This window comes from Metarhizium album, assembly GCF_000804445.1.
Source record: "Metarhizium album ARSEF 1941 chromosome Unknown scaffold_27, whole genome shotgun sequence".
NCBI lineage: Eukaryota > Fungi > Ascomycota > Sordariomycetes > Hypocreales > Clavicipitaceae > Metarhizium > Metarhizium album.
The window spans coordinates 50311-68243 of record NW_024467601.1 but is presented as its reverse complement, the minus strand read 5'-3'; the positions used below and the strand labels follow the sequence as shown (position 1 = coordinate 68243).

General features: G+C 29.1%; 1 protein-coding gene across 1 annotated transcript; it reads right to left on the bottom strand.

The window, feature by feature from the left end:
• Positions 1–992: 992 nt before the first annotated feature.
• On the bottom strand, positions 993–3116 carry MAM_07059 (inner membrane transport protein yeiJ; the record flags this gene model as incomplete). Its single annotated transcript, XM_040825857.1, has 2 exons — positions 993–1283; positions 1410–3116. The coding sequence occupies 2 exons, from the start codon at positions 3114–3116 to the stop codon at positions 993–995; spliced, it is 1998 nt and encodes a 665-aa protein (XP_040676076.1).
• Between the last annotated feature and the right edge of the window lie 14817 nt (positions 3117–17933).

Sequence of the window (17933 nt, the reverse complement as noted above, 5' to 3'; positions counted from 1 at the left end):
CTAGTCTTGATAGAGGGAGAGGGTCTCCGTCGAATTAGCTACCGCTGTCATGAATCTGAACGGAGCGGCGAGTGAGGAGAAGGCAAGAGTTAAGTGTGTCTTGTTGGCTGCATTGGAAAAGACGTCGTCGTCGTCGTCGTCGTCGTCCGTACCTTGTGTGCCCTGGAGAGCACCAGGACCGTCCTTCAATATTCGTAAATCTACAAACCGCCGCTGCGGAGAGGTCAATACCATGGTTGACGTGGGCTCGCTTGCTTCCCCGGGGAGCCATCGGATGGATTTACGAATAGAGATGCTTCCAGTCATTGCGATGCGATGCGACCAGGCGATGCGAGTTGACCTTTACGTTGGTTGGACTACTTGGGTTACGCCTTGTTTGGTCGAGATTCGGCCTCGTCTCGGATCGACAGTGCGCCCGAAGGAGTACAATCTCCCGATGTCGGGCCGACGCCAAGCGATTCCCGGTCCCGTCCTCTTGGAGAGGCGAAGAAAGCCGACAATGAATTTTGTCAAGCCAAGTGCCATTCCGAGCGTTGTACCGAGGCTGCCATGCCAAACAGTTGGAATATGCTCAAGTCAATCTACAATGGACTATGTACGACATCACGGCATTTACAATGCCAGTCTTTGTAGATGCACTGTTGACATACAGCAACGCACCAGCAGTGTGGCACGAGCAAACAGGAAACAGCCAGACGTGACGTGGCCAGGTGAAGCTTCAAAAGTCCCGACATTGCACACAAGTGCCTTTTTTTATGTCTTCTCTCGACGCATGGTTGAGGCAGTAGATGGTTGCCCGCAGACCAAACGCCGCAACCAGGGACATTAGGGTATCTCTCTCATCGTTATGTCAAAGACCAGGAATACAACAGCTATAGTATGCTCAAAACAATAGTTTGTACCAAAAGAAAAGAAGAAGAAAAGGCACGCAAACATGTTCTTGTTCGGCACAACTTTCCATAGCCAGAGCGGCAGTCAAAGTTGTTCCAACTCTAAGGCTGAGGCGCGCTGGAGAAGTTGGTGATCTGCGTCGTAATAACGAGACCGGCAACGGTAGCTGATGTCAACGTAGAAACAACACCAGAGATGAGAGCCGAAACAGCCAACCTGGAGACGTCACCACCACGCGACGGAGCAAGCTGCCCGAGGATACCAATTTGAATACCCAAGGAGCCAATGTTACCGAAGCCACAAAGCGCATAAGTAGCAATGAGTCGAGAGCGAGGGGAGAGTCCAGCATAAGTCTTGTTTTTGGTGAGATCGTTGAAGCCGTTGTATTCGTTCTATGACTGCATTAGCACCGGGGCGTAAAAGGGCGCTTCAGTTTTTTTTTTCTTTTTTTTTTTTTAAAAAAAAGGGCCTGGGCGCTTCAAAATATCGACACGCCAGAGGGATATATGGCCGCTTACCGTGATGACTTTCTGAGCAATCAATCGGGCAACCAAGAGAATGTCATTATTGTCTCGGGGGACACCCAAAAGGAAAGCCACAGGGTAGAGCATATACCCAAGAATGGTCTGCAGAGTCAATGTGGGATCATTGATATTGAGATACCGACCCCACCAGGTCAGGAGAGCATTGATCAGGCCAACAAAGGCGATGATGCAGAGAAGTGATGCGACAATAGTCCCGCCAATCTTGATACCGAGCCAGGCACCATTGGCAAAAGCGTGAAGTGCGTTCTCGGCCCTGTGCTCGTCGTCGTCGGGAATGACGACGCGTCCGGCGGTGAGGGTTTCCTCGGTCTCGGGATATCGCAGCTTGGAGATAGCCAGAGAGGCAGGAATAGACATGATGCAGGACGAAACCAGAGCCTCGGCGTTTAGACCAAGCTGAATGTAACCGACAAGGACAGAGCCAGAAATCGTAGCGAAACCACACGTCATGATCTGATGCAATTCGGCCTTGGTCATATGCGGAACGAAGGGTCGAACCAGCATTGCGGATTCTCCCTGTCCGATGAATGGCGTGGCAGCAGCCACAATAGCCTCTACGCCGGAAACCCCCAATGCCCAGAAGACAAATGTAGCAAACTTCTTGATGAACCACTGGAGGAAACCGATGTAGTATAAAACTTGTACCAGAGAGATGAAGAAGATGATGGCAGGAATGACACCGAGGAGGAACCATTTGATCAGAGAGGTCTCCTCCGAGGTAAGGAAGGCCACGCCCTCGCGAGCAAAGCCCAGGAGATCACCGGCGCGGTCGGCGATGAACCTGAAAATGTCGTAACCAACGCCGGTCCGCAGCACGAAAAGCCCAATGATGTACTGGGCCAGCATGCCAACGATGACGGTTCTCCAGTTGATGCGGCTGCGATGTGCGCTGGTGGCCCAGAAGACGAAGATCATGACCAACAATCCGAAAAGACTGACGGCTCGGTTGGCACGATTGTTGTCAGCAACCTCTTCAGAAGCAAAGGTGCCTACCATCACCACCGCCAGAGCTCCAAAGGCACCGACGGGAATTCGGAAAGCCGGGGGAACCAGTTGATAGATTACCAGAGCCGTATGGCTCCATATCCAGCGGATGGCGGTCGACAAGTGGCGACTGGGGACGTAGTAAAAGAAGAGACGCAGAGAAATGGCAAGCCACAGCAGAAACGGAACCACCCAATTCTTGTCGTCTTTATGCAGGATGAGAGAAGCAATCCACCAGCCGGTGAAGAGGAGGAAGTAGACGAGGTGGAAGGCAGGGCGGAACCGTCTATACAAGGCGGTAAATCGACCGCTGGGCTTGCCATGCGCATGGTCAGTCGAGCCCTGTCCGGTGCTCAGCACGCCGGCCTCAAGCTTCTCGTTTTCGTCACAGTACTCGGGAAGGGCGAGGGGATCCTTCTTGTCGACGCCGAGGGCGTGGTGGTTGTCTCCATGCTGCTGGACAGGGACCAGAGAAGGGTCCGCGGTGGTGCCGGACGTGTATAAGGCATCGTCATGTCCGCCTGCGGCATCGATCCGCGCAGAATGGTGATGGTGTGTATGCCTGTGTTGGTTCGCAGGGTTCAAGGCTGGATCGGGATTGTAGTCCATACCAAGAACTGGCGTGTGGTGTTGATTCTGCGGTGGCGCCGCCACATCATCGCCCGTCGTTGCCGGAGGGTGCGTTTCTGGGGCCATGATCTTGCAAAATAGACGAGTCTGAAGGGATGCCGCTGCTGTTGAAACGATACAGCCGAGTTGCCTGGTCGTCGTGATGTCGTGCAATCCTCCAAATCACGCAGCCCGCCTTGACCTTGGGGTTGGACTGGAAACGAAGAGTCGACCGACCGAGCAGGGGACTTTTTAGGAGGGCTGAACGCAGGTCTTGGGCTGACCAATCTTGTCTCTTGCCCTTTTTTCTTTCTTTCTTTTTTTTTTCCTTTCCCCTTCCGTCTCTTGCCTCCGAGACGCCGCAAAAAGTTTTGCGACACTAAGGTAAACAGGCACAACGAGGCACCCCAGCTTCGAGTACACACACTCGTGAAGGCCAGACAACAAAAGCGGTAATAATGAGATCCGGTCGGCGACCTCACGCTTAAGGCAGACACAGATAAGGAACCCAGAAACATCGCAAAGTTTGGCGCGACAGACGACTTTTTGTACCCGCACGGAGCACCTATACGGCACTGCAACTAATAAGACCAGGCTATCGGAATGTGGAGCAAATGAGAATACTAGCTTACTACGTACGTAGTACGTAGTCGACGAGTCCGCGACATCGTCAGGGGGACTGGGGACTGGCTCTGCATCTGGAAAGGGCCTTGTTACCACGGCTCCATCCGGCAGCCCAGATGATGCCGCTTCAAACTAACAAGCGGTGCGACAGTGGACCAGTGCGACAGATGCGGAGACTGACACCACCAAATTGTCGTTGTGGACGATGTGGGCTGCAGTAAATCTGTCACGTGACCCAAGGTTACATACATATTTACTAGCTTACTACTCTATAGCTACATAATTAATTAACTTTATGTATATATACTTATAATTAGTAGCAATTATATATTATAATAAAACTAGAAACTAGCACTAAACTAGCATTATTTTTTTTATTATAACTATATTTTCTCTTTATTTTTCTGTCTTAACTCTATATTATTATTCTTTATACTTCTATTATAATTTATTCTTAAAATAGTTTGCTTAGTATAGTTTTTATTAATAAACTATTTTTATATAGAAAATATTCTAACTTAGTATATCTACCTTGCCTATAAAATTACTTATTAGTACTAGGAATTACTAGGTATTTTAGACTTTAACTTTTCTACCTTTTAGCTTAAATAATACTAAATATTTCTACTATTCTATAAATACTAGGTTTAATAGCTTAATTAACTATTTCTATAAGCTCTAAGTATATACTTAATAACTTTAGAATTATTAAAGTATTCTTCTTTCTTAATAATAATACTACTACTTATGCCTACTAAATTAAGAGTAGTATAGCTAGAACTAGAGAATAGTTAGTTACTTAAATTAGACTAATTAACTTAAGATTTAGAGAACTTCTATATTATAGTAGAAATAACTCTAAATTAGAAAGAAATAACTTTAAATTAGAAAGAAGCAACTTAGAATTAGAAAGAGATAACTTAACTATCTTCTCTATTACTAGCAGACATTAAGTTGCCCCCCTCTCTATAGCTTCTATCTCTATCCCTAGCCTTACAACTTAATATATTAGCTATACTATTATTAACTTCTATAGAGAGAGTTCTTAGAGCTATTTGTAATGTAATAAAATCTATATATTTAATATTAAAATCTTAATAAGCTATAATAAATTATTAATAAACTCTAGACTCTTTAAGCACTTTATAATAAAATCTTTATTTAGTAGATATTAAATACTTTAACTTAGATATTAAAAATTTTATAGAAAATAAAATTATTACTAACGCCTATATAATAATATATATATATATATATATTTATAAATTAACTAATATATCTAGCTACTACTAGAGAGACTAAACTAGTTTAGAAAGTTGAAATAATATATCTCTAGAGATTAGCCTTAATATAGCATACTAAATTATTAACTACTATAAATTACTAAATACTTTAGTTAGTAACTATTAATATAATTTATATTAAACTTATTAAATACTTTAAAGAGCTCTAAATAGCAGCTTTAGCTTAACTAAAATCTACTTAATATACTTTAAGAGATTACTACTAAGGCAAGAATATAACTATATTTATTTATAACTTAGTTAAAAATACTTATTTCTATAAGTAGAGCAGTATTACTTAGCTTTATACTATTTATATATCTTTTAAAAGTATAATCTAAGCTTTAATTCCTTCTTTATTAAATTAAACTACTCTAAATTAATTCCTTATTAGTATTAAAGATAGAGAAGTAATATTATAGTAACTTATAAGAGAGAAGTTTGCTCTACTACCTTCTCTAAAGTAATTTCATAAATACTAATAGTTATAATTCTATAGTCTATATTAATAAAAGCAGTATAAAATAAATCCCTAACTTTAATATAGTAATTAGTAGAGATAGAGATATAGCAGAGAACTATATATTCTATAAAATAATAATTACTAAAATAGTAATTTCTAACTAGTTTATTAAGACAGACAACTAGAACTATCTTTCTAAAATACTAAATTTCTACTACTATTAAATAAAAGTTCTAGACTTAATAGAATTAATAATAATAATTATTAAAGTTAAACTAAGTATTTTTAATTTTATAGACCTTAATATAACTTACTTTATTTTAACTAGAACTATTAATAAGCACTCTAAAGAGCTTACTATACTACTAATATATACTAAGATAGCCTAGATAAGACTTACTATAATGCAGAGAGTAATTATTGCAACTTTAATTTATAATAAATAGAAAACTAAGACTAGTAAGCTTACTATTTTAATTAAAATAAATACTTAGATATATATTTATCTTTACTATTACTATATCTAGATATAAATTAGCAATATAAATTAAGTAATTAGCATAAAGCTCTTAGACTAAATTAGTTATTAAAGTTAAATAATATATAATATATAGCTATAATAATACCTCTAAAGTATATATACTGTAAGTGCTATAGATAGTTTCTATTAGAAAACGCTCTATATAGGCACTTATAAAATGTCTATAGTAGAACGCGCAAATTAGTATTATTTAATAAGCTAGCTAGAGACAATAAACTTTTAGACTATTACTCTTAGATCTTATAATATAATAGTATAAATTAATATTATGCTTTCTATACTAATAATATTTGCTCTTCTTTAGAATTAGCAGTATAACTACTATAACTAAATAATATAAAGATTTTAATAATTTAATTATCTATACTAATAGAAAGAGATTTAGGTATAGAATTTACTTTCTAAACCTAGACTTATTTATAATTTTAGATTTATCTAGATTTTATATTACTAGCATAATAAAATAATATTTATATTAATACTAGTTGTTTTAAATCCCTAATTAATGCTAAGTAGTTAGCTACTAAATACTTAAATTATAAAATTTACACTAAAGTAATACTAATTACTATTTATAGTATTAGCTTTAATATATATAATATAAATAAATATACTTTATTAACTATAAACTTTATAGGCAAATTAACAGAAAGTTATATAGTAGTAGTATCTTTTATATAAAAAGTTACTATAGTTTTACTACTATATATAAATATACTTTTAAGTATAAATTATTTAGAACTAGAATAAATAAATATAATTACTAGTAAAAGCTATATAGTAATTTAGAGCTGCTAGAGAATCTAAATACTTATAGTAGTATAGTATAATTAGCTAGCAATTAAAACTACAGCAAAAGCTTAATTTACTATATAAATATTACTTAGTATAGTAATAACTATCTCTATTATTTATAAATTACCTCTAGATTAATAGTTTCTCTTTAAACTATAAGTAATACTACTATTAGTATTATTTGCTTTAGTAGTAAATAGTATAATAATAGTAATTTTAGTTGCAAATTATTTTAACTAACTTATTACTATTTAATATAAGTAAAAATTAAGTACTTTTTAATTATTTAATAAGAAAGCTTAAGCTTTCTTAGTTAATATAGATTTAACTAATATAGTAAGTAATTTTACTAAAGTTACTAAACTCTATTAATAAATATATATACTGCTGCTTAAGAATATTCTAAATAAGCAATTAATATTTACTTATATATCTATAGAAGTTTATAGATATAAATCTAACTAACTATAAAAAAATATATTATTATTAAAACTACTTAATAAGTTTAGCGCTCTATTTCTTAATAAGAGATTTATAGTAGTACTAGTAGAAAAATAAATATAAATTTAAATAAAAACTAACTAAAAGATAGAAATTCTAAAGAAGTATTAAATTTATACCTTAGAAGCTAAAGATTATACTATTATAATAAAGATAGTATAAAATCTACTTAAAGCTAGGAAGATTATTTATATAAATAAATAAGTTCTATTTGCCTTCCTAGTCTTTATTATTTAAGTAGGCAAAGACAATAAATATAAAGACTATATAGTTATTAATATCTAAGGTCTAAATAAGCTGTTAATTCTAGATATATATTCTATATATTAACAAAATAAAGTTATTAGTAGAATTACTTATACTATATATATTATAGTAATTAAAAGTATATTATTTTACTATTAATAGCAACTTTATCTAGATTCTTAATAAGCTTCTACTATTATTATATATAATAGCTAGTTTATATTTAATATACTAATTATAAAATATAAAGAGTCTAAAGCTTATATTTAATAGTATATAAATAATATACTTTAAGAGATATATATAATTGCTTATTATAATAATATAATTATTTCTTTTATATCTTTTTAATATTATATATATAACTTATACTAAGTCTTTAAATAATTATTAGCTAATAATATCTCTATTAATTGAAAGAAAATATTTATTATATATTCTATTATAGTTATATTAAGAAAGATTATAAATACATTAGAAATATTTATAACAGCTAAAAGCTAAAAGTAATATATAACTTATAATTCTCTAAATTACTATAGAATTTAAAATATTTCTTAGGATTTATAAAGTCTTTATAATATAACGTTCTATAATATATAATAATTATAGAACCTTTATAGAAATAAAAAACTAACTTATTATATATTACTTAGACTCTAGCTAATAGAAAAAATTATCTAACTATATAATATAAAATTAAACTAGCACTAAGGTTAAAATTTAAACTTATACAGAAAGTATAAGTAAAGACTATAGAATTACTTTAACTATCTTGCTAAGAAATTAAGTTCTTTAATAAGCTAAAGAAGGCTTTAATAAACTATTAATTTATAGTAATATACTATATTAATAATAATTATTTATTAATTTTAATATATTAGCTTTAAAGATTAGCGCTATAGTATATTATATTAAAGACAATATACTACCTAAGCTAAAGGTTAATAGAATTATTGCTAAATACCCTCTTTATATAGTAATTCAACTTATTGCCTTTCTATTATATATACTATTAATATTAGAAAAACAATATTAATCTATAGAAATAGAAATTTATAAATATATTTAGGTTTTATAAAAAATAAGGTAGTAAATTAAACTATTGCAAAAAGGCTTTATAATTTATTTTACTAACTATTATAGTATTATTAACTTATTGTTCTAACTAGATATTGCAAATATAACTAGTTGCTACGCTATAAATAAGAAATTAATTAAAGCTATAAAATATACTAGTTAATTTAATATATTAGTTATTTATAAACCTAGGAAAAATTGTCTTATTCTAAATATACTTAGTTGCTTAAAGACTATTAAGCTAATAAACTAAAGTAATACTTTAGAATAATTAAATAAGTTCCTAGATAATAGACTTAAACTTTAGTACTAAGTAGATAAATTCGCTCTTTATAATATTATTTAATATAATTTAACTTTTATAAAGCTTTTATAAGATATATAGGTAATATCTATAGCACTAATAGTTAATTTAGTAGAAATAAGCTTAGAATTTTGCTAATTAATTATTATAAGTTATAATAAAGACTTATTATAAAATAGAATTTAATAAACTCTTTATAATAACTATTGCTTAAAACTAGAAAATTAAGCAACCTTACTATATAAAATATAGAATAAGTTACTATAGAAGACTTTAGAAAGTCTACTATAATTATATATACTAAATATAGTAGTCTTAACTATATTTAATATAGTTTATAAAGGCAACTATTTAGAATATAATAAGCTTATAAACTAATTAGCTTAATTCTATATTAATAAATATATATAGTAATTCTAGACCTACTTAGATAACTGCAAGATTTACTAAGCATATTAAGTTAGAAAGCATTAACTCTATAGCAATTTATAACCTTTTATACTACCTCTAGTACTATATTATATAATATCTATTAACTTTTTATTATTCTTACTAGTTTTATAAGAAGGAAATAACTTAATATTAGTAATAGTAAATAAATTTACTAAGTAATTAATATTAAAACTATATTAATATACTATTATAGTAAAGTAGTATGCTAAGGCTTTATATAATTACCTACTTATAGTAAATTAAAGTATTCTAAAGATAATACTAAGTAATTATAAAAGCAAATTTTTATTATTATTATAGTAGTATTTTTAGAAGCTACTTAGTATAAAATTACTTTATTTAATAGTATATTATCTATAAATAGATAAGCAAACTAAGTGTATAATATAATAAGTTAAATTAGCATTAAGAGTTTATTTTGCTAAATTAAACAATACATCTTAGTAGCAGAAGATAATCCCCTTTATTTAGTTTAAGTTTAATAATACTAAATCTAGTATTACCTAAAAATTACTAAATAAACTAGCACTAAGTTTTACGCCTAATAATATAGTATTAATTCTATATAATATAGCACTTAAAATATTAAATAAACTAGCAGAATATCTATAAGTATATAATATACTTATAATAGCAGCAATTTATATAAAATATTACTATAATAAATGCTAAAAACTACTCTTTATAAATATAGAAGATAATATAATAATTTATTTATTTACTTATAAATATATAATTCTATTTAATATTAGTTAAAAACATAAACTAAGATATACTAGTCTATTTAAGATAATTAAGAAAGTTAGGCAATTAGTATATAAGCTTGCCTTACTAGATAATTAGTAAATTTACTTAGTTATCTTAGTTAACTACTTTAAACTAGTTAAACTAAGTATTTTTAACTTACAACTTAAAATTCTAGTTTAGTTGTTAAATTATAAAGTAGATATAATTCTTAACTAGAAAGAAGTATATAGGCAAGAATAATATTTAATATTATTTAAATAACTTCTAGTAATATATAACTAATAAATTATACTAAAGGCATTATTCTAATTAATAAGTAGCTAGCAGGCTATAAAGTACTAGCAGGCAACTACTTAGTAGTATTTATATTTTCTTACCTTTATTGTCTCTTCTTTTAGTTCTCTTAGCTTTTTTCTTTTTTTATAACTATTAATATTTTCTACTACTTAATATTTATCTTTATTTAGTATTTATCTTTATTACGCTAAGATAACTAAAAGCAGCTTATATTTTAATTTATAATAGAAACTAAGAATACTTTTGCTTTAGGAATTTAACTATATTGTTACAAACGTTACTACACAAGACACAGGACGGGACCGCACTAGTAAGGACAGGCACAACCTGTGGGCACAAGAAGAAGGCAGAGGCATGTAACTAGCTATATAACTTAGAAAGTAATTAAAGAGGTTAATATTTAAATATATTAACTAAGAAGAATTAAACTAACTAAACCTTAAGCTATTTAATTAAGGCTTAAAGAGATTAATAAATAAGCTAGTTAATTTAGTCTATAATAGAGAGATAGATAAGTACTTAAGAAGGAGGTATATTTTATAGTTAAATAGTCTAGATCTCTATTAATTAATCTAAGTAATAGTTTTACTATTAAGAGTTATACTCTTAATAGCTTTATTATAATACTACTTAATAGCTACTTTATAGCGTTTAACCTAACTTACTTTCTAAGAAACAGACTTACTATATCTTAAAACTTAAGCTACTATTATATTTTAATTAATTCTATTTAGTAAGTTACCTTAAACTATAAGTAGTAATCTTTATAATATTAACAGTAAGCAGAAATACTACTAACTCTACTTAAGCTATTATATAGATAGAATAATAAATTATAGATCTTACTATATAGATTTAAGCTATATAATTTAAATAGAAAGAAGCACTTACTCTCCCTAAATTTTCTAAACTTAAACTATTTAATAGAATTAAGGGAAATATATATACCTTTCTTACCTAGGCAAAAGCTTACCTCTAAGTTAATACTACTATTACTAACTTTACAGCAAAAATACTTTATATTAGAAATCTTCTTACTAGAAAAGCTATAGAATAGTAGGAGCTAACTCTTAGAGACTATCTTAATAATAATCTACCTAAGAATAAAACTACTTAGATTTTTAACTACTATATAAATTTTAAAAAGAAACTTAAGACAGCCTTTAGAGACCTTAATAAAGTCTAGATAGCAATACATAAAATTAAAACTCTTAGATAGATAGAATCTACTTAACACCTTATTAGAGAATTTTAATGTATTTTAGCATCTCTTAACTAGAATAATAATAGTATAATAAAGCTACTTTATAATGCTCTATATAAAGACGTAAAGAATAAAGTCGCAAAAGAAGACTAACCTAGCTTTTTTAATAAATTTACTAGCAAGATTATTAAAATTAATAATTAACTCTATACTAGACAACTTAAATATAGAGGAAGAAGCGCAGGAAATTGCATAAGTCTACTATAGAAATATTAGCTAAATACTAGACGCTATTATTATAGATTTACAGCTTATAGAATACACCTAGGCTTAATAGAACTTAATGCTGCAAATAAGAAAAAGAGAAAGACTTATTATAATTATAGTAAGACTAAACACTTTGTAAATAAGTGCTAAAGCTCTAAGAAGCTATAGAAGCTAGTTTCTAAAGATAGAAAGCTTTATGCTGCAAATTAAGAATACTTGCCTATATAAAACTTAAGTATAGTAAGCAACAAAAGGAACTATATAATAGCAAACTATACTAGTTTAGATAGAGATTAGGAATTTAGAACCTAACTAGTACTTAACAACTTTTAGAAATACTAAATGCTATTACTAAGAAGCAAACCTTTACTAGAACTAATTTATAAAAAGTATATTTATCTAACTAAGAAAGATAAACTTAAAATTAAATATAGACTTCTTAATTAAACCTTTTATTATAATAATAACTACTATATATACTTTAGCAGTAAGTAAGGTAGTAAATAGTTTCTATAAAAACAAAAAGAGAAAAGAAGAACTACTCTTATAATATAACCTAAATTATAAAGAACTAACTTAAAGACATTAAACAGAAAATTATACTATACTATAAACAATATATATACTACTTAAACTATACTTTTATAATGCAAGAAAGATAGAAACTATATAACTATAAGCAACTTGCTTAGCTTAAGTTTAATTAATATAGATAGTAAATTAAGTAATTACTAGGGAAGCTTTAATAAACTATTAGAAGATAATTAATAAAGATAGCAGTTAATATAGCGCGCTAAGCAATATAAGGGAGGAATTAATAAATTAGGAAATAACAACTATTATTGCAATTAAGACTAATTTCTTAATAGAGATTTAATAAGTCTCTATATACTGCAAATATTAGTAGTATAGTATACTTTATAATTAATATAATAATAATAGAAAGAAAAATCTAGGCAATAATTAATAGTAGAGCTTAAGGAAATTTTATCTTGCTAAATCTTATTAATAAATTATAATTGCCTTAGACAACTAAAGATAAGCTCTACTAACTTATAACTATAGAAGAAACTATAGTAAAGTATAGCTATAAAGTAGTTAATATAGAAATTATAAATCTCTTTATTAGTATATAAAGTATAAAATACTAAGTTATACTAAATATTATAGTAATTTTAAAATATAATATTATATTAAAAATACTTTAGTTATAAGTAAGTAATTTATAAGTTAATTAGAGAACTAGCTAACTTTAATAGAATTTACTAGAATATAGTTATAAAATAGAGAGCAGCTTATAGAAAGCACTTTATTTAGACTATAATAAGCCTCTAGAAATATATATAATTACTAGAGAGCTAAAAGCTAATACAATAGAGATTTCTAAGAAATACTTATAGTATAGCAAGCTATTTAGTAAAGAGCTAGAAATAGAACTACTAAAGTATATACGCTAGAACTATAAGATTAGAGTCTAGCTTAGTACTAAACTAATATTTAGTAGAATTTATCTATAGAACTTTAAGCAAGACTAAGCGCTTAAGAAGTATCTAGAGGAAATATTACAAAAGAGATATATAAAACTATTAAAGTTTCTAGCAGAATACTTAATTCTATAAGTACTAAAGAAGAACAGGAAACTATAACTATATATTAATTACTAATACTTAAATAAAATTATAATTAAAGATTAATACTTATTACTACTTATAATAGAAATATAAAATAAAGTAGAAAAAGCTAAATAGTTTACTATACTTAACTTAAAAGAAGCCTATAATTTTATATAAATAAAGAAAGGCTATAAGTAGATAATAGTATTTAGAACTAGCAGAGAACACTATAAATATTTAGTAATGCCTTTTAGACTTACTAATATACTAGCAACCTTTTAAAGAATAATTAATATAATACTATAAAAACAACTAGAAGTATTTATAGTTATATATCTTAATAATATTCTTATTTATTTAAATACTCTTAAGAAATACAAACAATATATATATATAAAATACTATAAACTCTATAAGATAATAAACTCTTAGTTAAAGCATTAAAATACTAGTTTTATTAAAATACTATATACTTTCTAGAGTATATACTTATATATAGTAAGATATAGATAAGCCTAGATAAAATTAAAACTATTAAGAAATAGCTAATACTAATAAACCTAAAAGAAGTTAGAGAATTTATAGTATTTATAAACTTTTACTAGAAATTCCTAAGTAAATATAGAGATATATTATAACTTCTTATAAACTTAATAAAGAAAGAAATTAAATTTTAATAGACTAATAAAGAAGCTAAAGTATTCTAGAAAATAAAAGAGTTAGTTATATTAAAACTTATGCTAAAAGTACTTAATTAGAATAAACCTTATAAGCTTAAAATAAACGCCTTAGACTTTACACTAAGCAGACAGCTTAGATAATAAGATAACTAAGAAAGATTATATCTAGTTGTATTCTTTTTAAAGAAACTCTATAGACTTAAACTTAATTATAGAATTTACAATAAAGAACTTATAGCTATTATTAAGTGCTTTAAAGAATAGAGATATTATTTTATAGAAGCAAAGCATTAAATTAAGGTCTATACTAATTATAAGAATTTTATATTATTCTTAACTATAAAGAATCTAAACAAATAATAAATTAAATAGTATAAAACTTTTATAGATTATAACTTTAAGATTATATACTATAAAGAATCTAAAAATAAAAGAGCAGACGCGCTTAGCTAAAGAGAGAATTTAAAATTAAAAGAGTAAGTAAGTAATATACTCTTGCTATATACTACTAAGAATAGAAACTTTATATTAAGCACCTAAGAAGTTAATATAATATAGTAAGTTTAGCTAGATAAAATATAGATATAAAACATTATATTATATATTAAGAATAATAGCTACTTAGACAATTAGAAAACAAAAATATATCTATCTAAGAAAGAAGAAACCTTCTTATATGTAATAGACTCGAGCTGTAGGCTTGAGTGGGTATAAGGCACTGTGTTAGTGCCTTGTTAGATACGCTTTGGATGCACATTAGACCTATGTATATATAATAGGCAGAAAAGAGGGGATAGAGAGCTTCTTCTTTCCCTCTTTTCTCTCCTTAAGTTTATAGTTAATACTAGTAATGCTTATATATAGTAGCCTATAAGGCTAGTTCTTAATATACTATAAACTTTATTTTACTATAATAGATAAATACTTTTTAAACTTTATAGAGAGTAACCTACTATTAGCTAGCAATACAATACTATTAAGCACTTAGGCTAAGGTAGCTGCTCTCTAGGAAACTATTAATAACTAGGCACAACTAATTTACAAACTAATATAGTAGTACATTATATTCTCTAGATTAGCACCTACTATGCTAGACAATCCCTTGCACTCTCTTTATCTAGGTGTATAACTAATGCTGCTATACAAGCTAAAATAGAAGCTAATTAAAATAGAGCTTCTCTTTAAGGGAGATAAGTCTATATTTGCTGTATAGCAAAGCCTTATGTTATATAAATTAGAGGCTAATAAGGCATTTATTAGTAGTGCTTACAACTAGTAGGATTTAGTCTTCTAGAACCTCTCTGTAAAGGTCTAGAAATAAGTTGCTCTCTACTATAAAGTTAGAGCATTTATAGACTACAACCTAACATTTCTTAACTATTCTTAACTACCTAGCTACTATATACTTTAACCTTTATTAATAAGAAATAGCTCTTACTAAATTAAACTAAATATAGTAATATCTAAATAAAATATTTGCAGACTTCTTTATTTAGTTTAAGAATAAAATAGTACTAGTAGAAAGTATAGACTAGACTAATATAGTTAAGCTAGTAAAGCTTTAATAAGCCTTAAGCAAAGAAATATATAAGGCAATTCTTAGCTAAAATATCTTCTATACTTTATACTAACTAGTAATTATAAAGCTGTAATGCTTTACTATAGACTTTAAGTTATACTACTTAGAGAAGAAGCTTTACAACTAATATAGTAGAAACTAAACTTCTTTAGTAAGTAGTTAGCTCTAGGATAAAGACACGCTAATAATAAGCATTAATAAAGTTAATATAGACTAGGGGCAAGGGGGCAGAGAAGCCTGCACTTAATAGAGTGCGCTCTAGAATCTTGCAGGGGGCTAGAGGCAAAGAGCCTAATAAGTAATAGAGGCTGTTTTAGCTAAAAGACAGGAGGTAGAGCAATATTTATATTATAGCTTAGGTAAACATTATGTCTAAGAGTGTACTTTGCGTGTACTAAAACAGCTCTAACTAGCTGCTGTAAGATAAGTTGCAATAATAAAGGACTTATTAGAGAATAGCACTACTAAGGCTAAGTTAGAAAATAATAAGCCTCTGCAATAAGACTCTTATTAGGAGCGCAGCACTATATAATAACTAATACACTTACTGCATAAGTAGACTAGATATAGAGGTTAAATAAGACTAATTTAGAAATAAATATAATGCCTTTTCTTATCTCTATTCTAGTTAATAAACTTAAGTTTATTAATGCCTAAGTAGATATAGGCTGTAATTATTATATAGTTATAAGCAAAAAGTATATATAGCAGTATAGACTGCAGCAAATACTACTAGGGGAGGCGCGCTAGATCTACACTATAGTTAAGACTAAGTAAGGCAGTTATTAATAGCATAAGTTACACTTATTTATATTATACTTAGTAAGATTCTAGGCAGATATAGACAGCTAGGAATTCCTAGTTACTATCTATATAGTGCTAGAGCTTACTAGGGATGTAATACTAGGGCTTCTATAGATAAAGCGCTATAAAGTAGATATATATATAGCTGTAGCTATATAGAAGCTAGTAATTAATGCAGTAGAAGAACTAGTAGTAAAGAGGATAGACTAATACTAACCTACTTCTTTATTAGTTACTATACTAGAATTAACATACTAAAGTCTTATCTAATAAGCCTATAAGATAATATAGAACTACTAGTTTGTAGTAATAAGCTTACGCAAGTTAATATTAATACTATAAGTTTAAGCTATATTTAATACTAAGATAGAAACTAAGCTGCTGCTACTACTAAATAAGGTCTAGGACTTTAAGGACTTTTTTAACAAAAAAGCAGCTGTTATACTACCCCTCTATAGAGGCTCCTCTAATTATTACATCTAGTTAAGGAAAGAGGCAGATAGTACGCTCCTAAAGCTCCCCTAGGCCTCTCTATACAATATGCCTTGTAAGTACTTACTAGAAATCTATAAGCAAATTATAGACTTTATAGATTAAGAATAAATATAGGCAAGCGCCTTACTAGCTGCAGCCCTAGTACTACTAGCAAAGAAACTAGAGAGAGGTTAGTAATTCTATATTAACTATAGAGCGCTAAATAAAGTAATAAAATAAGATTGCTACTCTCTGCTACTAGTAAAGAAGATACTTTAGTCCCTAGTAGAAGCTAGGTAGTTTATAAAGTTAGATATATATATAGCCTTTTATAGAATATAAATTGCAGAGAGATAGAAATACCTTATAGCATTTTAGATGTAGTTTAAGCTATTTAAGTAGCTTATATACTTATTTAAGCTAGCTAGAGCACTAGCTATATTCTAGTAATATATTAATAGCGCCTTAGGCTTATCGCTAAGCAACTTTATTACTGCTTATCTAGATAATATACTAATATACTTTAGTAGTTTAAGAAAGAATTATTAGCAAAAAGTCTGTGAAATTCTAATATAGCTTAGAATAGTAGAGTTAAACCTTAATATAAAGAAATATATATTTGTAGTAACTAAGGTAAAGTACCTTAGGTTTATAGTGTATGCAGAAAAGAAGGTGCAACTTAACCTAGAGAAGGTAGCTGCAATCTGCGACTAGGAGCTCTTAATATAGGTCTAAGGCGTCTGTAGATTTATAGGCTTTGCGAACTTCTATTATAAGTTTATTCTAAAGTTCTTCTAGCTAGTTAGACTGCTGCTAAAGTTAATAAAGAAAGGAGTCCTCTTTTGTTAGACTTCCTAGAAGGATAAAGCCTTCTAGAAGCTAAAGACTGCCTTTATAATATACTTAGTGCTCTACTAGTAGAATTTTAATAAGAATATAGTAGTAGAAA